This window comes from Leishmania infantum, chromosome 10, assembly GCF_000002875.2.
Source record: "Leishmania infantum JPCM5 genome chromosome 10".
NCBI lineage: Eukaryota > Euglenozoa > Kinetoplastea > Trypanosomatida > Trypanosomatidae > Leishmania > Leishmania infantum.
Window position 1 is genome coordinate 58,226 of NC_009394.2, and position 19,647 is coordinate 77,872.

Here is a 19,647-nt window from a genome sequence, read left to right on the forward strand (position 1 = left end):
CTCCTGGGCTTCGGTGAGCGAGTGCTTGTGGTCGGTGGAGTGAGGAAAGAACTGGGTGCATAGGCCGATCTGTCACCGCCAGCCGCTGCTGACCTCCTCATCTTTTCATTCCTGAGGAGGAGGAGGGGAGAAGGGCTCCTCTTGGGCGTTGTCATGCCCTCGAGGCAACGCGCACCCACTCACCGCGGTCACGCTAGAGAAGGTGGAGGGTGGGCTGTAATGATGGCAGCAGTGAGAGGTTCATGCAGCACGCCCTCCCTTCACCCAACGTCTCCCGATGTCTCCGAGGCGCACTTGAAGACACACACGCAATGCCTAGCCACCCTTGTTTGCACAGGCGTATTCTCCCGGTGGTGCTTGCGTGGTGGCGGTTTCCCCTTCCCTCCCTCCGCTGTCTTTCTCTATCTTCCTTTCTAGTCATCTTTTCTTTATGTTGTGCCAACTAAGCCTTGAAGCCACTACCGCCACCGATGTACACGCTCACACACACACACACACGCGCGCACCGTATGTCATCTGGAGCACCACCACTGTGTTGCGGGTGTCTCCCACTCATTCCTTTGTATTGCCCTTTATTTTTCTTTAGCCGCTCTACTCCCTCCTTCCCTCTCTCTCTTTCCTTCCCCGGTTGCCTGCCTGTATGTGCCTGTGTGTGTGTGTGTGTGACCCTCCTTCATCATGAATGAAGCCCATTTTTCCTTTTCTCTGCCACTCTCTTCCCCTCCCTCTCCTCCCTTCCCTCTCTTGTCTTCGTCATTTACCTCTTCCTCTATGACGTATGTGAGTGTATGAGTGTACGTACGCACCCACACACACCACGTCTCCGGCCTTAACCCAGTCGGTGCGTTGCGCGAGTGCTCACGGCACCTCTTTCTCCTTCTCTTCTTATACGCTGAAGGTGATCTCTCTCTGTCGGGTGTCTTTCCGGGTATCGGTTCGATGTTGTGTAGGAGCCCGTTGCTGGTGTGTGTTGTGTGTGTGTGTGTAACTGAACGGGTACCGCGTTGCATGTTGCCTGTGCATGCTGTTGTCGAGGACTGTATCCGTCCATCCGCCCACCCGCCGCTGTGCCGACTGCCCGCCCACCGTCCCCCATCTCTCTTCTCTCCTCTCCTCGTCTCTCTGCCTTTTCATGTGTGTTTCGAGTCTGGTGGCACTCCCTCCCCTGCCCCCTCTCGGGTGCGGCAGGGGGGACGAGATAGGAGTCGGCAAGAAGGGGAATACGTGAGGGACTGCGGAGGGCGGAGCAGCGAGCGCGCACGAGCGCGAGCGCGAGGGGGAGACGGACAAACAACAAATAGCCAGCGGTCGCAACCGGAGACGAGAGGAGAGCGGCGTGCTTTCTTCTGCCTCCTCTCCTCCTCACCGCCACGCCAGCTGACGTGCGGATGGCCGGGGCATCAGCCAGTCGTGCGGAATGCGCGAGGCTTTTGCACATTGTGAAGGTGGCGGCGAGAAATAGAGTCGGAAGTCTTCTCATGCGTCGCGCTGCTGGTCAGCAGCGCAGTCGGCACTGCTTTTCGGGTGGTGGAAAGGCTTCACATTTTGGTGGTTCTCTCACCATTCCCGTCAGGGCCGCGGCTCTCGTGCCTCCGCCTCTTCCTCGCCTTTCTCTCTCCCCCTCTCACAAGGGCGACGCCCGTGAGCTTCGCGTCCGCCATGATGCAACGAGCGCTGTTTTCGTGCCCCTCTCTCATCTCTCTGCTGAGTCGGGGGTTATTAGAAATCCCGTTTTCAATTTCGCAACACCCCGTCTCTCTCTCTCCCTCCCCTGCCTTCTTCTCTTCACGTCTGCCCAAATCACGGTCTACTCACCGCATTCAACGACATACACACACCTCGCCGGCATCCCTCCGACAACGCACTTGTACGCGGCCCGCGCGCCTCCGTCTCTGCGGTGGTGCTTCTCTCTCTCCCCTGGACTTCTCCCGTTCTCTGCGATCTACGCGATAGCGTTGCCCGCCATCTCTGTAATCTTTTCCGGTGGGTGTGTGCGTTCTTCCGTCATGCGCGATGTGTCCCTTAGCCGGTGAGACAGTAGCTGCCTTTTATTATGAGCAGGGCAAGCCCACGGAGTCGCCTGCGCGTCGCGGACGCGAGTACAATCGTCTCTCTGTCGCTCCCTCTCTCTGTGTTCGCGAGATTCGATGATGGACCACGACCACAGCACTTCGCTCACATGAGAGGCAGAGAGGCAGAGAGCATGTTTCGCGGGCCTCTTCTCTCTGCACCCCTTTGGCAATATCACCGTCGTCCTAAAGGGTGTTTGTCGTGCCTCGCAGAAGCAACGGCAGCCGCCAGAGTGTCTCGCTTCCGTTCTTCAACGCAGGTATACGTCTTCCTCCGACTGACAGCCTTCCCTTTCGAGTCCTCCTCGTGGTTCTCCACAGCTTCCTTCTCGCAGCAGTACCAGCCGCGTCGCCGCTGGTGTTGCCGGGGTCGCCATCACCTTCGCTGCCGTCGGCCGATGCCGCTCGTGATTGCACGCTTTCCGCGTCTCCATCTCGCCAGTCACCGCCGCATACGCACACGCACATGCGCAACGGTGACCCGAGAACACCACCAGAGAGAGAGGGAGGAGGCGAAGGCAGAAGACCAGCCCTCGTGTACATTCTTCTCGGATACGTTTTCATCTTTATCAGTCGTCTCCGCTCCTCGTGATGACGTCGGGACACCGCTCAGCGCCGTGGTGGTGCCACAGGGCCCAGCACACCCGCTCTCTGTGCGGGAAAGCCAAAGTAGCCGTTCCCCCCCCCTCCCTGCTATCCCTGCCAATGCCGAGCCACTTCTGGTGGTGAAAGTTTCAAGCACCTACGACATGTGGAAGTTAGAGCGATGCGTGGCTGCTGGTGTCGGCGGCCAGGTCTTGGGCGGCGTGGCATCGGAGCGAGCCGAGCCCGTGAACACGTCTGTGCCATCCGCATGATGGGCGGAGAGTGTCCGCGTGGCTCGAACGTGTCTTGCCCCCGGCCCTCGCACCACCCACTGGTGTGGGGAGCCTGAGCGCCACACGGAGAGGTGCACGGGGCGGCGACCGGCAGAATGCGAGCGGCTGTGAGGCGACCTGCAGAGCAGGTGGTCGGTAGAGCTCGAGGCAGGGGCCGCGTTCTCAGATGACTGGGGGGGGGAGGCGGTGCGTTGGCTGTAACGCGTGTGCCTACGGCTGCTGTGTACGACGCGATGGGGCCTGCGACGGGCCGGGGCGCGTAGAGCGGAGTTTGACCTCATGTTGTCTGGTAGACCGCTCACGCTGAAAGAGAAACCCTCCCTAAAGTTTCTACGCCGCCACCGTGCCACCTTCCTCCTCCTCCTCGCGTGATTCTCTCGTTGCTTCGCTCACGCGCACACGTACATGTGTACTGATTCTTCTCCCATATCCCCTCCCCTGCCTCCACCGATTCTCTCCGTCTGTCTCTGTGTGTCTGTCTCGTCGCATCTCTTTCGACGTGAGGATCACAGTAGGAATCCGCTCGTGGCTGCTGCCCAGTGTGCTTTCCCACTGTCCTTTCCGCTGCGCAAGTGCGTGGCTGCCTCCGCCTGCGTGCGTGCGAGGTGTTGGGGCGTTTGCGTTGGGCCCCTTCGCCCCCGAAACAAAGCCTTTTGCATATCCATCATGCCAACGACTGACGGCCGCGTCCCAGGCGGCAAGTTACGGAGGAGCATGAGTCGCGTCTTTGTTGCCTTCTTCGCTGCTGTGCTTTTCGTCGTCTTTCTCACCGCGTACGAAGTCGGCGTTGGCACCGCCAACCCGCTTCAGTCGCGGCACATGCAGCTCACGCAGAACGCAGTGAAGAAGAGTGAGGCAAATCTAGTGAACTGCCGCGAGGTCAACGCGGATTTAAAGAGCGGTGGTGGCGTCAATGCCGCACAGGCGATTGCGGAGATGAGGCGGCAGAGAGAGGAGCTGATGAACATCGTCGCGCTGGAGCGTGAGCGTGTAGTGTCGGCGCGTAGTCTGCTGCAGGTTTGCGAGGATGAGCTAGCCAGCGACCTCAGTGTACTCTTCGGTGTCGCCGACCACAACTTCACTGCGCGCATCCGGTCGTTGGAGGAAAAGCGGAAACATTTGGAGGGTTTGCACTCGATGCTCAACACGACCCCGTTTGGTGCAGTGGAGCTGCGCCGCAGCAGCGAAATCCGTGCACTGCAGGCGGCTCTCTTTCACGAGATGCGCGCCAGCAAGAAGAAAGCAGAAAACGGTGTGGCGAACGGCGAAGCGTGCACGAAGACTTCGGACAAGTACTCCGTCGTGTTCGACATCGGCAGCACTGGAAATCGTGTCCATGTCTACAAGTACAGAGTGGCCCCTGCCACGCATACCGCTGCTGCGGCCGGCAGTGAGCTCAGCGACATCGACCTCGTCGAGGAGTTGTTTGAGCTAAATCACAAAGCCCTTAGCGAGCTCGATAATCCGGTGCAGGATGCGCCGGAAGCCTTATGGGAGCTCTTCATGAAAGCCAAGTACTTTGTACCGGCGGAGCTGCACGCATGCACGGCAGTCGAGTTCAAGGCTACCGCGGGACTGCGCATGCTGGGGATGGAGAAGGCCACCGAAATTCTTGACGGGATTCGCGCGCGCTACCGCAACGAAACGTTCTGGTTGCGCGGCAATGCACCGGTTCGCATCTTGGATGCCTGCGAGGAGGGCCCAATGGCGTGGCTCACGGTAAACTACTTACTGGGGGTATTCTCCAGGGGTACAAAGGCAACCGCCTCGACGGTGGCCGTCATCGACCTCGGAGGCGGCTCCACGCAGATCGTCTTCGAACCCGGCGAGAGCGCGTTCCACGGGATGCGCACCGATTTGCGCTACTCGGCAACCTTGGGCAGCCGGTCTGTGAGTGCCTACCAACACAGCTACGAAGGCTACGGCCTGCACGCGGCCACCAAGGAGCTGCTTTTCCACATTCAAGGCAAGAGCCAAGAGAAGCCGGGAGGCGGTACCACCACCAGCACAGCAACGACGACCACCACGACAACACCGGCAAACAGCGGCGACAAGGCTCTGTCTGTTTGGAACGTTCTGGGAAACCTGGGTGCAGACGGGAGCAGCGAGCGAGACGACATCGTCACCAAGAGAGCGCCGCCGATGCCACCACCGCCACTGCCGGACGCGGAGGCGGTGGAGGCGTTCCCCTGCTTCGCTGTCGGCTACGAAGACCCGCTAGGGGTGAAGAACATCAAGAAAAACAATACCGGGGAGCCGGCTATGCCCCCGAACTTCCAGGCTTGCGCGAACCTTTTCCGCGATCGGCTGCTAAAGCCAGTGGGGCTGACATGTGAGGCGGCCAACTGCGGCATCGCTGGTGTCATGCAGCCACCGCTGACCAACTTCACCGGGGAAATCTACGTGTTTTCGTTCATCTTTGATCTGCTGGCCTTGGCGAACAGCTCCCTGGTGCCAGCGGGGGCTGCCGTGTCAAGGGAAAAGTTTGAGGTGAAGCTGCCGGACCTAGCGACGATTGCGGAGGGTCACTGCGCCGCCTTCTCCCTCACCCGTATCGCCGAGGCGACCGCCAAGGAGGGCCTCGGTAGCCTGAAGCCGGAGTACGAGTGCATGTATTACTCCTACGTGTACGCGCTTCTCCGCTACGGGTACGAGGTGCCAGAGGATCGCGTGCTGCACGTGGTGAAGAAGATCCGCGGCTACGAGACCGCCTGGTCCCTCGGCGCCTCACTCCTCTCTCTTACCTAAATTGCCTTCCGACGGGAAACGGCATTTGGGCGTGGGAAGAGGAGAGGGCGGGGTCGCTGATGTGCGGTGTTGCGGTGCATCCTGAAGCGATGGCTGGCAGGATGACAGCCACGGGCGTGTGCATGCGGCTCGCACTTCTCTATATCCTCCTCACCCCTCCATCTCCTCGTCAACAGAGCAGTGCCTTCTTGTCCGCCCTTTCGCTGGTACCGTGTATCAGGCGACGGCCATGCCGTTGTCGCTGTCGGCTGTGTGTGCGTGTGTATGTCAAGCCAGGTTTACGTTGTGCTTTCTCCGTCGATCTCTCTTGCAATGTACCTCGTGTAAAGCCATGACGTCTGTTGTTGTTGCCGAAGGTGCGCGACAGGAAGGAAAGACGGAGGGATGATGCAAAAACAACGTGTGGATGAGGAGTGGGCCTAGGCACTCTCCGCTATTCCAGTGACATGCATCACCGCGTACCTAGCTTCTCCCTAACTCCCTTATGCTCTTATACTCATGGCTGATCTCGAGGAGCGACGTCGTTATGCGCGTTTAGCTCTTCCTCCACACACACACACACACACACACTTTTTAACTGTCCACCACGACTATGGATTGCCTGTGGCTGGCGGAAAAGGGGAGGGGGTGCGCGCGTCTACCTACTCGTGCGCAGTGCTGTTCGAGGTCGCAAGTGTAGGGATGTCCGATCGGTATGCACGTCCACGAAAATAGGAAACTCGCCAGCCACGATGCGTTGGGAGGATCGATTTCGACCGCGTCAGGCACATATTTTGCGACATCACACACAAACACACACTGTGTCTCCCCTGCTTCTATTGTTTGCCCTTTCGCCGTCGCACGCGATGTGCGGGCTTGTGCGTGTGTGCTGCGCACGTGGGCCGTGCCTCGGTTCTCCTCTCTCTTTGTCTGTCTGTCTATCGGTCTGCCATGCCGCTGTTCAGTGATCAGCGCAGAAGACCCCCCACCCTCACCCAAACCCATTTTTCTTCTTCTTCCTGCGAGGAGCACGCGGTACGTGTGCGGGTGTGTTGGCCGCCCTCTTCTCTCATTGTGATTGGCAACAAGATCGACAACTGCGCGCGCGCAGACACACACGTGTCGAATACGCGAAGTGGCGGAGTGGCCCTCAGCGGGCTGAGAAGCTGCCTTGTCATGGCGAAGACTTCTCGTCTCGTGCGTTGACCGTTACAAGCCTCCTGGGGCCCATCGCTCGTCGTGTGTGCGTGCGCGCTTTCTCCACCGCCACTGCATCCCCCCCCCACCCCTCCCCCTACTCACTGGGACACGCGCGCGGCGGACGGTGTGTACGCACCTGTAGGTACCCTTCTGCGAGAAAAGAGAAGGTGCCGCTCTCGACCCCAAGGCCTCGCACTCCTCAAATGCACGTCTCCCCCTTCTCTCCTCCTCCCATTCTCCTCCTTCGCTCTCCTTGCTCGCTCCCCCTTCTCTCTCGTACGCATGCCGTGTGCTCTCCACCACCACCACCACTCGCACGCACGCATTCGCGATGGTCATGCTCTCCGGATGGCTTCTGTGCCCGTGTGTCTGGATGCATATGCCCAGCATCCGTGTCCGATATCCCCCAGCTCACCTTTCCTGTGCTCTCGTGTTCTTGTGCACGCGGGCCTCTCCCTCTGTCCCTCTGTGGGTGCTGTTCGGCGTGCTGTCCTTGTATCAGGGGACTGCTTCTTCCACTACACAGAGTAGCATCGAAGGCGGTCAGCAACGCTGCAAATCGTGGCATCTCACCTCACGTGCGTTACTGATCGTTTTTTTCTCTCTTCTATCCTTTATTTGGAGCAGTACGCGGGCGAATCGCTCCCCATACACACAGCACGATAGACAGTCCATGGCTATGGTGCACACAACCTACCCCCAGTGCTTGTCGCTGGTGGAAGCGGACACCGCCGAGGTGGAGGTGCAGCAGGCACTGGAGGACGGTGCCAACACACTCTACTTTAGCCACCACTTCAATTATACCGATGTACCGCCCAGTATCGCTGCGCTGCGCGAGCAACTGGAGGTTCTCCATATAGATAACAACTACCCCTTCACAGCCATTTCTCCCCGCGTGACGGCGTTGACGAACCTGCGTTGGCTGAACGCGAGCTACTGCTCACTCCGCAGCGTGGACTCCTCGATCAGCCGCCTGTCAAAGCTGGAGCGGCTGACGCTGAACAACAATTTGCTGACCTGGCTGCCGCTCGATGTCTGGCAGCTGAAGGCGCTGGAGGAACTGCACCTGGACAACAACCAGCTCAATGTGCTGCCCGGGTGCCTCCTCTTCCTTCCTCGCCTTCGTGTTTTGACACTGGAGAACAACCCTCTCTACACGCCCGAGGAGGTTCATGGGGCGGCTGCAGCAACCTACATTCCGGCGCAGCGCAGCGTGGACTGCAGCGCATGCTGCATCCGGTCCCGCAACTACAAGGTCTTTGTCACCTTCCACACGATCGTGGGCCATCGCGACGTCCCGTTTGTGCACTTTGTGTGCTCCGACGAGTGCGCCGTGCACGTGCGCACGCGCCTGGAGGCGTATGACCGGGCCCACCTCAACCAGCAGTGAGTCGTGCGCGGTGTGCGTCGTATGTAACTGTCGCAGGCGGGAGAGGTGGGGTCTGTGTTCGTGGTGGTGGGGGGGGAGTGTGGCAGTGTGTTTGCATTGCCACATGTTTTTCTTCGGTACTCCCTCTATCAGGAGCCGTGGAATCTGCATGCGGGCGTCGTTGCCCTCTCTCCCAACTCGCTCACCCCCTCACTCCTCTCCGGTGCCTTGTCGTGTGTACTCTATCTTCTTCTTTTGCTGCTGTCGTTCGTTTTCTCGTCGTTGTTGTTCTCTCGCTTTCGAACGCCTCTGCGCCCCTCCCATGTTCACCTCCTCCCTCTCTCCGTCTTTTTTTTTCTTTGCATGCGAGTGTGTGGGTGTGGGTGCTCTCGCTACGCCTGCCTTCCGCCGTGCAGCCGTGGCATTGCTTCCCGCCCGTTGCGTTCCGCAGGTATCCCCTTTCTCTGCGTTTTATCTGGAGCGTTCGATGTGTAGGCCTTGCTGCGGGAATACAGGCATATGTTTCCTTTTTGTGTGTGTATAGTTCTGCCACTAGTCGGATGGCGGTGCCATGGGCGATGTGGCGAGTTACGCGTGTGTATGCTTGTGTAGGCGGCAGAGGCGCCCCTCGATGTTTATCTATCTCACGCTTCTCCATCCTCTCTCTTCTCCGAAGCGTTTCGCATACGTTTTTCCGTTTCACCTTTCTACCTGTTCCTTATTTTCTTCTTTCGTTCCCACTGGCACTGAGACGCGCCCCGCCCTCCCTCTCCCACCCCCTGTCCCCTCTCCTCGTGAGCGTGTGTCCCTTCCCCCTCCTCGCGTTCCTCTTCTCCCTTCCCTCACTGCCGCAAGCCGACGCCTGTTCTCGTGTACTCTTTTCTGTTTTCTCTCTCTCCTGTGCGCCGTCTTCTCCGTCTTGCACGCGCGTGCCGTCCCTCGTTGCCTCTGGCCCCTCTCGTCCTTTGGGGGAGAGGGAGGGGAAGAAGAGGGGGGCAGGACCACACAATTTGTATCGGCCGTCCACCTCCCCACCCCCAACCGCCACCACCTTCGACATGAGCGGAGGAGATCACACCGACAGCGAGACGGACGCAGGGACAGAGGCAGTATTCTCGGAACCGCGCGACTCGTAGAGGCGCAATGTATTTCGCGAAGCCTCAGAGAACATAGAAAGAAGATGGCAGAAGGCGGGACAGACACGGACGACGACCGAGAGCCTGGATGAGGAGGCACGGCTGCACTCACACAGAGAGAGAGAGTCGGAAAGAAGAAGAGAGGGCGGGGGAGGGGGGCATATGTATGATGCCGGGTGTGGGCCAGATCCATGTAAAGCATCGCCCAATGCACATCCATCGGCCTGCCCAAGGGACAGGCCGATGGATCGCCTCCCTCCTCCCTTTCCTTAAACTGTTGTATCTCTTTCTTTCCTCAGGCTCCTTTTTCTTGTGGTTGTTTGTGGTGACGCGCCACTTCAGGTGACGCGACCGCCTCTTTTCTGTGCAGTGGTGCCTCCATGAAGCCGTTGCAGCACTGTCCACTCGGCCGCCTCTTCCCCCTCCACACACACCCACACCGCGGAGAACGCACGTACGCGAGGACAGTGGTAGGGGGTGATGCCCCCAAAAACGGAGCGCACGAAAAAGAAGGGATCTGCGTGACCACGCTAAAGCGACTAGGCCTGTGGTAGTTGTGCCGGCACGCCTCTGCGACGCGATATCGCATGTACTCCTTTGATTAGAGGGTATAGGACGTGGGTGCGCGGGGCTGTTGTGCGCATAAAGCTCGTGTGAGGCCAAGCCAGCCGACGCAGCGGACTCTTGTGCATACCGCAGCGCTCCACCGCCACCCACGCTTGGGCGAATTGTAGGTGCCCTCATTCGTTTATTATCCACCGGTGTTCCTGCATCTGGCTTTCTTCCGCTCTCGTTTTCTCGTTGGGCTGCTGCGCGTACATGGCGTCCTGGCCCTCCTTGAAGGAGGGACTCGGCGCCCCTCTCCCCCCGCCTCCGTCATGCCTGTACCCGTTTCCTGTCACTCCCCCTTCTCTTTACTTGTCGGCTTTTCTCATCCTTGTCGCCCCGCTCAGGTAGCGGTGCCGCAGCACCCACACCTTTTGTTGTTTGTTCTCTCGCCATTGCGTCGACATGAGCGCCCCTCTCACGGAGCACAACCTCTTCAGTGCCCTCCGAGAGTACGCCTCTAGGCTGGAGGTGCAGTACATGATCGAGGAGGAGGTGAAGAAGTTCCAGGAGAAGGTGCTGCCGCGAGTCTTGTCCGAGGCCTTCGCGACTGCGTCTCATGCGGCAGCGGCGGAATCGACGGCAAGTGGCGATGCAGCAGGAGCAGCGAGTCGAACGGTCTCCTCGTCACCGCCATCCAAAACCGCAGCACCGTCGCACGCAACCGCCACCCCAAATTCCGACTGGGTTCGAACGTTCCTCAAGGCACATGTGGATGACGTGCTCAGCCGACAGCTGCCCCCCATGATTGTGCGTGAAGTGCAGCAACAGCTGCGCAACGCTAATGGGAGTGCACTGGCTCCATCTTCGTCATCTGGCTCTCCGCCGTGCGGCGAGTCGTCGGTACCGGCAGCGGCTGCTCGAGCACGTGCAGGCTTGCCGCCGCTCCCGCCTTCTCCGCGTTCATCACGGTCACCACCATGTGAAACGACCCCCGTGCCAGCAGGGAGGATTACACCCGAACATCGAGGGGGCGGCAACAGAGACTTGACCTTGCTGGCCTCTGCCGCCGATGACGAGGGTCGCCGGCAGCGCAAACAGATCCTCAACGCCATCGCGGATATTGAGCATCAACTACAAGGCGTGCAACGTGAACTCGACGAGGTGGTGCACCAGCAGCGGCTGTCCCGGTGCCGGTTCGAATACCTTTGCGAGACACTCCACGGGACGGGCTTATCTTCAGCTGCGGAGAGCACGCCGTCGTCGCTGTGCGTGGCACTGGAGCAGGCGCTGGATGATCGAAAGGCGGACGTGGTGCGAGCGCGTCTCGCAGCCATGCTCCAGGGTCTGCTGCCACCGCCGGCCGAGCCGCACTCTGGGAAGGGGGCGGAGATTCGCAGTGAGGCCGCCTTAACACGCGGTAGCTCGCCATCGCTGGCACCGCAGGACGGGCGGCTGCTCTCTGCCTCTCTCGCCTCCGCTAAGTCCTATGCCGTGCCGAGTTCCGGCCACAATACCCCGCCGCAGCTGCTGGATCGCTCCCCTTCATGCCTGCGCGGTGACGCGCAGTCCTCACCTCTCGTCACCACTGGTGCGGTCGAAGCACCGCCGGCGCAGCCGCCGTACTCTTCAGGAATGCCTCCTGTAAACTCGGCCCCCGCGTCTGCGCGCACCCTAACGTACGCCCGCCACGGCGATGCGTCTGCGGCAGCTGCAGGCGCAGTTCGGCCCGCGGCTGCTGCTCTATCGAGAGCGCACCGCTCCATCACGACACGCGGTACCGCAGCGTCAGCCGCAGCCGCCAAAGTTGCATCTCCACCGCCACCGCCGCCGCCGTCGGTGGTGACGACCAATGAGACAGCACCACCCCCTTTACCTGTACTCCGCCAGAAGTCTCGTGCTCGGCCCGATGCGGATGGGGTAGTCTCGCGGCCGGCGCCTCTGCCACAGGCGTGTGCTGACCCGAGCATGCGGGAGAGAGCTGCTAGGGACACGCACGCAACGACCTCGATGCGAATGGCGGACAGTTGTGCCACGGGCGCGACCACCACTGCCCCTACGGCAAACTGCACCGACCCTTCCAACGCCTGTTTCCGCAGTTCTCTATACCACAGCGTAGCATCCTCCTCCATCACCTCTGTCGCATCGCCGAGAGAGGCCGACGCTGCTGGCGGGGCGCCCCGCGCGATGGTGCTGGGCATCGACGCTGTGGATATCCCCCCCGGCGTGCTACCCGGCGCACTAGGCCGACAAGGGGCAGTACGCGTGGAGTCTGTTACCCCGCTGCAACTGGCGGAGCGCGCCGGCGTGTGCCGCGGCGACGTTCTGCTTTCGGTGGCGAATCGCCCTGTCGGCAGCTGCGAGCAGATGCGGGCTGCGCTAGCAGTCGTGCGGGCGACGCAGACGCCGGTGACACTGGAAGTCTACCGGCACACGATTCAAGAGATCGTCTTCATCACGCTGCAGATGTAGGGCGACAGATACATACGTGCGCATGTGCACTCTGTGTGTATACATGTGCGTGTGTGGTCGCCCATCTGCTCAACAGTCCAGCACTGTAGCCGCCGCTGGCAGGGGATGGAGGGTGAGCGGAGGCGCTGAGACCAGTTCGTTTCCTTGTTCGGATTGACAGGCATCAGGCCATGCTTCCGCGGCATCCGCCGACCTCCCTCTCCTCCTCTGCATCCTTCCTCCACACGAGCGCACAAGCACTGACATGTGTACGCGTGTCCGCGCACCGCATAGATGGCGTCCAGCGCAAAGAAGCTTCGCCATTGCCCTTCCCCATCGGGAGGTTTACATCCTCAAGCGCCGCCGCAACACTGACGCACGCAAGAACACACACACATGCACACACACACACACACATATATATATATATATAACAAACGCCACATAACAGCGGTGCCAATGGTGAGCCAGCCTCGTGAGACCAGCCAGTATATGAAGGCAATGCGGCACAGGCGATGGACCATCCGCGTTACCAGACGCGGTAGTGTCTCCCTCGTCTACCTGTCTCTTTCCTTCTGCATGGCCAAATAACTGAGGCTGCTTCACTCTTCATCATCGCACCCCCGCATCACTGCTGCCGCCATTGTTCTCTCTCTCTGCTGCGCTTTCCGCCCTTTTCCACCTTGCACCGTTCTCTTCTCCCCCCCCCTCTCCGTTGCTGCGCTGCGATACAGTGCGTCCTTCCTCCTCCTCCTTGTTCTTCGGGCTGTGACCCTCTTCTGCGGCTGTGCACGCGCGTGACGTCTCAGCCATTGCCGTCATCTCTTCGCTGTGAGCCGGCACCCTTCTTTGCCTTCCTCGTAAGGGCGGGCGCCGCCGTGCAGGCTTGTATGTGTTGCATCGTCCGTGTGGGTCTCTCACTCTCTGTACGATGCCAGCCAAGAAGAAAGAGGTGAAGGTAGAGGAGCCGCTCTTCGTAGACGAGGAGGGCAGCTACGTGCACGAAGCAGAAGGCGCCAGGTACAAGGGCGGAATACGTCGTTATGCTCCTCCAGGAGGCACCGACGCTGGCGGCACGGCAGCTTCGCCCGCTAAAAATAGTCGCTCCAGGTCTACCTCGTCGCCAGGCAAGGGAGGGGCAACACAGCCGCCGTCTGCGGCTGCCGGTACGGCGGCGAGCATGGCAGTGGTCAGCGATGCGCCGGTGTTTCGCCACGGCCGCGGCGTGTATACGTGCCCGTCCTTCACGTATGCAGGTGACTGGGTCGAGGATGAGATGCACGGTAGTGGTCAGCTCGCCTTTGTCGAGTCGGGCAACATCTACGAAGGCGAGTTTTCTCATGGCTGCTTTTCTGGACACGGTACGTACCAGTGGCGCGACGGGGCGCTGTACTGCGGGCAGTGGCGGTCGAATCGCATGCACGGCGAGGGCATCTACACAGACGTGCAGGGGCACGTATGGAAGGGGCGGTACTACAACGGTACCGGGCCGGGGCTCATTCGTCTGTACCCCACGCTGGAGCGTGTAGATGACGCTAGCCCATCGTCTCCTGGGCTGGACTCCACAAACGCCTCTGCCACGGCGGCGGACTCCTGAGGCGCGACTCAACGCCAGGGGCCTGTCGCCGAACGCGACGAAGAACGAGAGGAAGGAGATGCGAGTACCCAATTTCGTGTGGGACACCATGATTAGTGGCGCTCTTCATCTCTTTCTGTGCCGCTGTATCGATGTATGGTTGCCCCCCCCCCACACACACACACACCACTCTTCGCCACGCTGGTGCGTGCTCGACGGACGAAGTGTCGGCTGGGTAAAGCCAGCGCGAGGGACATGATTGAGCGACTGCCCACGTGCATGCGTGTGCAGCTCCTTTTTCGGTTCTCTCTCACGGGCCTTCTCTCTCTGCTCTGTGGCTGGCGAGGACGATGTACAGTACGGTGCTGGATGGAGGCATGCGCTCGTCCAACCACCCACTCCCCAACCCCCAACCCGAACGAAGATCAGGAACGACGCAAAAATAGGTGGCGGAACCCAGTGAAACCGACTCGTGGAGAATTTCCCAGGTTTGCATGTCTGTGTGCATCAACTCCACACATGCATCCGCAAGCCACCATCCACCCACCCACCCGCACCTGCACACACATACACACACGTATCTTTTGGTGTTACCTCCCTCTCCTCTCTCTCGACATATCGCAACGGCCTCTGCTGGCCTGTCCTCCTCTCTGTCTCTATGGGACCCTCTCATGGCCATGTGCACGCGTGCGCCCAACGCTAAAGGGGCGAAGGAGAGGATCGAATGGTGTCGAGCGCACGGGGAACCGGCCGTCAGCCTCGGCGCATTTTTTTGTGTGCCCTTCTCTCTCGCCAACACGCACGCCCGCTCGGATGCTGTGCAAATAGTTGCCCATCGGTCCTCCAACGTGTGCCTCTCTCTCTTCTTTCGCCCTCTCTACCCCGCTTCCACCGCCGCAGGTGCAATCAGCATGCTCCCCGCAGGGTCTCTTCCCCCTCTTCTCCACGCAAGTAAAAACGCACAGCGCACACCATCCACCGCCGCACCAAGATCACACACCCGGCAAAAAAAAGTAAAGGGTATAGAACAAGGCTATATGAGCAGCGCCTTTCAGACCTCTGCGTCACAGCACCGACCGACCTCCCCACCCCCTCCCCTCACCTACACCCACACATACACACCCGAATCGCTTACTCGTTGACTAATCCACATTACGGTAGCTGTTGATCCGCTTTCCGATTCGTTCGCGTTCACTTGTGCGTTCCTCTTCCGACCCTCTGTCTCTGCGACTGCGCGCATCGGTGCGGATTGCAGTCGTCTTTCTCTGGAGCTTGCCGCCCCGCACTCATTCACCCACCCACCCTCCCCCCGATCCCAACACCACACCATCTGTTTTTTTTTTGCTTCGTCTACCCCCAGCAACAAGGATGCAGGCCAAGGGCGAAGCCGCCATGCGCGACTTGATCGCGGAGCTGCACGCGATGCAGTCTCCCTACACGGTGCAGCGCTTTATCAGCAGCGGCAGCTACGGCGCGGTGTGCGCCGGTGTCGATAGCGAGGGGATTCCGGTCGCCATCAAGCGCGTGTTCAACACCGTCTCGGATGGCCGCACGGTCAACATTCTGTCGGACTCATTCCTCTGCAAGCGCGTGCTACGCGAGATCCGCTTGCTCAACCACTTCCACCACCCGAACATCCTAGGCCTGCGTGACATCTTCGTGCACTTCGAGGAGCCGGCGATGCACAAGCTCTACCTCGTGACGGAGCTGATGCGGACGGACCTGGCGCAGGTGATCCACGATCAGCGCATTGTCATCTCGCCACAGCATATCCAGTATTTCATGTACCACATCTTGCTTGGCCTGCACGTGCTGCACGAGGCCGGCGTCGTTCACCGCGACCTGCACCCCGGCAACATCTTGTTAGCAGACAACAACGACATCACCATCTGCGACTTCAACCTCGCGCGCGAGGACACGGCGGATGCGAACAAGACGCACTACGTGACGCACCGCTGGTACCGTGCGCCGGAGCTGGTCATGCAGTTCAAGGGCTTTACGAAGCTGGTGGATATGTGGTCGGCGGGCTGCGTTATGGCCGAGATGTTCAATCGTAAGGCGCTTTTCCGCGGCTCCACCTTCTACAACCAGCTCAACAAGATTGTGGAGGTGGTCGGCACACCCAAGCTAGAGGACGTGGTCATGTTCAGCTCTCCCAGTGCCCGCGATTACCTGCGCAACTCGCTGTCAAACGTGCCTGCCCGTGCGTGGACGGCTGTTGTGCCCACGGCCGACCCGGTCGCACTCGACCTCATCGCGAAGATGCTCGAGTTCAACCCGCAAAGGCGCATCAGCACGGAGCAGGCGCTCCGCCACCCGTACTTCGAGTCGCTCTTCGACCCGCTGGACCTCACAGAGGGTCTGAGCGAGCGGTTCCATTTCGACGAGTCCGTGACGGATGTGTGGGACATGCACAAGATTTTTACTGCCGAGGTGGAGCGCTTCAACGACCTGCGAGAGAGGCGGGAGGAGGTGGCCCGCGAGCGTGCCATGGCAGCGCAGCAACAGGGCGAGCAGGTGCTCGGTACCGACCACATGCCTCGAACGCACAGCCTCATGGAGTTAGCAGGTAACGCGCCGGCCCCGTCGTGATCGAGCCTCGCCGCAGCCAGCGAAGCAGAAACGCGTGCACGCCTGCGTGTGCTTGTGCGAACTCGTGTACGCGTGTGAGGTCCCAGGAAACAAAGGTCGATCTTGTCTTCAGCGGCGAGCCACGATACGGTGGAAGAGGCTGTGGTGTGGCAGCATAACAAAGGACTCACCCGCCTAGGAATGAGCTCGGGCCAACGTGGAGGAAAAGCGAGAGGGACACACGACAGCGGGACGAGTCACCGGCGGATAAAAAAGAAGACGGAAATCGAGTGCACATGCCCGTGCGATGTGCGCGTGAACGTTTCGCGGCAGTGCGTATGCGTGGATGCGTCGGAGCGCGAGTGGAAAGGTGAGGAACATGGGCACATGTGCGCCCCAGGGTGTGTGTGTATCACGCTGTGCGGCCCACGCCGGACTGTGACACGGGAGGGACGGAAAAGCACAGCGCAGCAGACGGGGAAGGAACAGGCTCCATCGTACGTCATCAGAGGCGTGTGCTTGCGTGCGTCTGCCTGCCTTCTTTCTCACTCTCTAGTCTTATTCCCTTCTCGCTCGTCACCACCACCACCCCACGAACGGCGTGTCCGTGCGCCAACCGCCACCCGCCACCCCTCAAAAAAAATCAGTTCTCTTTTGCGGCCGATTTCGGGCAGCCGTAGCCGATAAAAGTTGATGCATCTCGTCGTCCTCCTCCTCTCTTGTCGTGGTCCCCTTCGCCTCTCTCTGTCGGTCTCTCTCCTTCTCCCTGAACGGTATCTCCCCTCTGATAGCTGCTCCAGGTGGCTCGCGGGCGGCGACGTTCGGCATCGTCACAGCAGCCAAAAAAACGGAGGTAGAGCGAAAGACGGAAGGAAACCAACGTTTTGCTTGTCCGTGAGATGTGCGTGTGTTTTGTGTGTGTGTGTGTGTTTCGACTGCGTCACACACTCATCGTGATTGTTTTTCTCGGTCGCTCTGCTGCTGCTGCTTTCGATGTGCTTCGGCACCTTTCCTGTTCTCTGAGAGATCGCCGTCCCACCCCCCCTCCCTCTCTCGGCCTGTATCTTCGCGCACATGCACATAAAAACGTGACAAAAAAAATTCAGCTTATGTGTGTGTGTCTCTCTCTCTGTGTATGTGTCTCCGTGTCCGTGTCCGTCTGGGTGCCTGCTTTCCCGCCGTCACTACACACACGCACACACACACACACACATATGTATATGTATATGTATATGTATATGTATATGTATATATATATATGTATATGTATATGTATGTATATGTATATGTATATGTATATGTATATGTATATGTATATGTATATGTATATGTATATGTATATGTATATATATATGTATATGTATATGTATATGTATATATATATATATATGTATATGTATATGTATATATATATATGTATATGTATATGTATATGTATGTATATGTATATGTATATGTATATGTATATGTATATGTATATGTATATGTATATATATATATATGTATATGTATATGTATATATATATATGTATATGTATATGTATGTATATGTATATGTATGTGTGGGGACGTCTTCAATGCACCCCCCCACCTCCCTCTCTTTGCATCCTCCGTCCGCCCCTCCCTTTTGGTCGCAGCTCCGCTCAATATCGGCACTTACGGTTCTCTTTCTTCGTTTTTTTTTTCGTTGTGTGCGTTTATGTGTGTGTGTGTGTCTGGCGGGTTCCCTCTCCTTCTCCACACCTCCCTTTACACTCCTCTGCGCCGTGCCGCCGCCGCCGTCCCTCTTCGCTGTCGGTCTCTCACGCGGCGTTTTCGCCTGTGGGTGGGCGCGCTGGAGCTTTTCTCCGCCAAGAACACTAAAAAAAAAACGTAAAAAGCCGACAAAAAACGCGTCTTTTTTTTTTCGTCTGTTTGCTCGACTCGTGACTGGCGCCCGCCCACCTGCCCCTCACACACACACGCCCCCTTCTCTTTTTCTCTGCCTTTCTGCCTTCCTCTCTGTCTCTGTCTGTAAACGCCCTCTCTTCTTCTCCCTGTTGCTAATGCCGTGGGAGGGAGGAAAGGAGGGAGGGAGATGCGCCATTACCGAGACACACACACACACACACGAGAAGCCTCACCGACGTACACCTGCTTTGAGCCGTCTGCGATTCGCTGTGCACATGCGCTCACTTCTTTTCCCTCTTTTCCTCACTCCCCACCTCACCCCCCGCCGTCACGCGAATGTTGTGCGCGCTTCTTTTATATTTTTCTATCGATGCTTCGGAGAGCACACGAGTGCACATGCATGTGCGTGTGGTCCTTTAGTTCTCCTCACGTGTGCTTTTCCTTCGGCGTTGTTGTGCGGCGCTTGAGCGTGCATTCCCTTCACCTGCCTTCAGCTCTCCCCGTTCCCATCCCATTCCTTTCCCTCTCTCTCCTTCTGACTAATCTTATCTCGATATCCGGTGCTCCCAGATGCGCTCGAGAAACGCACCCCAAACTAGAAGACGTCTGGACTACCTGGCCGCCGTGTTCTCCCCTGTCTTTCCTCTGTGTGTTTCTGTAGTGTCTCTCTCCCTCTCTCCCTATCAGCGCTTTTCCTCTGGTTGAATATCCCTGCAGACAAGACAGCAGCAACTAGAAGCACGTGCTCGGGCGTGTACCGGGGCGATGCAGTGTGCGCGCTTGTGTGACGGCGTTGTGCGTTATGTAGGTTGTTAGTGAGCACCTGCTCGTCCAGATGTGGGCAACCTCGTCGGCAGACGCGGCAGAGGTAGCAAACGGGAGGCGAATGCCCTCACCCCCCCCTCTCTTTCGTTGGCTGACGCGCACAGTCGTCACACCAGTAGTAAGATCCGCGCGTATGTGAGCGCGTGACGTCAAGCTACGCATAGCGGTGGATACGTATCGCGCACGCGCGCGCTCTCTCGCCCTGCTGCACGTTTCGCCACCCTTTCTATCGGCACGCGCACGTAGGTGCGTGTATCGTGAGCAACGAGCGGAACTTTTAGCGCAGTTGTGCGTTTTCAGGGTGGAGGGTGAAGGGGAGCTCTCCCGCCCCCTACTCCTCCTCTCTTTTCGCCTCGAGATGCGCCGTGCGTGTCCCCGTGCACGGTGCCTCGCCTTGTGCTCGTTGATG

The 19,647-nt window shown here is 59.0% G+C and overlaps 5 protein-coding genes and 1 pseudogene across 6 annotated transcripts; all 6 read left to right on the forward strand.

Annotated features, from left to right (window-relative positions):
* Positions 1-3,661: 3,661 nt before the first annotated feature.
* LINJ_10_0150 (putative guanosine diphosphatase) lies at positions 3,662-5,695 on the forward strand (the record flags this gene model as incomplete). Its single annotated transcript, XM_001463628.1, has 1 exon — positions 3,662-5,695. The coding sequence occupies one exon, from the start codon at positions 3,662-3,664 to the stop codon at positions 5,693-5,695; it is 2,034 nt and encodes a 677-aa protein (XP_001463665.1).
* Positions 5,696-7,547: 1,852 nt separating this feature from the next.
* Positions 7,548-8,264, forward strand: LINJ_10_0160 (putative leucine-rich repeat protein; the record flags this gene model as incomplete). Its single annotated transcript, XM_001463629.1, has 1 exon — positions 7,548-8,264. The coding sequence occupies one exon, from the start codon at positions 7,548-7,550 to the stop codon at positions 8,262-8,264; it is 717 nt and encodes a 238-aa protein (XP_001463666.1).
* Positions 8,265-9,467: 1,203 nt separating this feature from the next.
* On the forward strand, positions 9,468-9,983 carry LINJ_10_0170 (annotated as a pseudogene). The gene has a single exon. A coding segment is annotated over exon 1 (516 nt).
* A 407-nt stretch (positions 9,984-10,390) lies between these two features.
* On the forward strand, positions 10,391-12,397 carry LINJ_10_0180 (hypothetical protein, unknown function; the record flags this gene model as incomplete). Its single annotated transcript, XM_001463630.1, has 1 exon — positions 10,391-12,397. One exon carries the CDS (start codon positions 10,391-10,393, stop codon positions 12,395-12,397), a length of 2,007 nt encoding a protein of 668 aa, XP_001463667.1.
* Positions 12,398-13,307: 910 nt separating this feature from the next.
* LINJ_10_0190 (conserved hypothetical protein) lies at positions 13,308-13,973 on the forward strand (the record flags this gene model as incomplete). Its single annotated transcript, XM_001463631.1, has 1 exon — positions 13,308-13,973. The coding sequence occupies one exon, from the start codon at positions 13,308-13,310 to the stop codon at positions 13,971-13,973; it is 666 nt and encodes a 221-aa protein (XP_001463668.1).
* A 1,347-nt stretch (positions 13,974-15,320) lies between these two features.
* Positions 15,321-16,544, forward strand: LINJ_10_0200 (map kinase-like protein; the record flags this gene model as incomplete). The annotated part of the gene is made up of 1 exon (XM_001463632.1): positions 15,321-16,544. The coding sequence occupies one exon, from the start codon at positions 15,321-15,323 to the stop codon at positions 16,542-16,544; it is 1,224 nt and encodes a 407-aa protein (XP_001463669.1).
* Between the last annotated feature and the right edge of the window lie 3,103 nt (positions 16,545-19,647).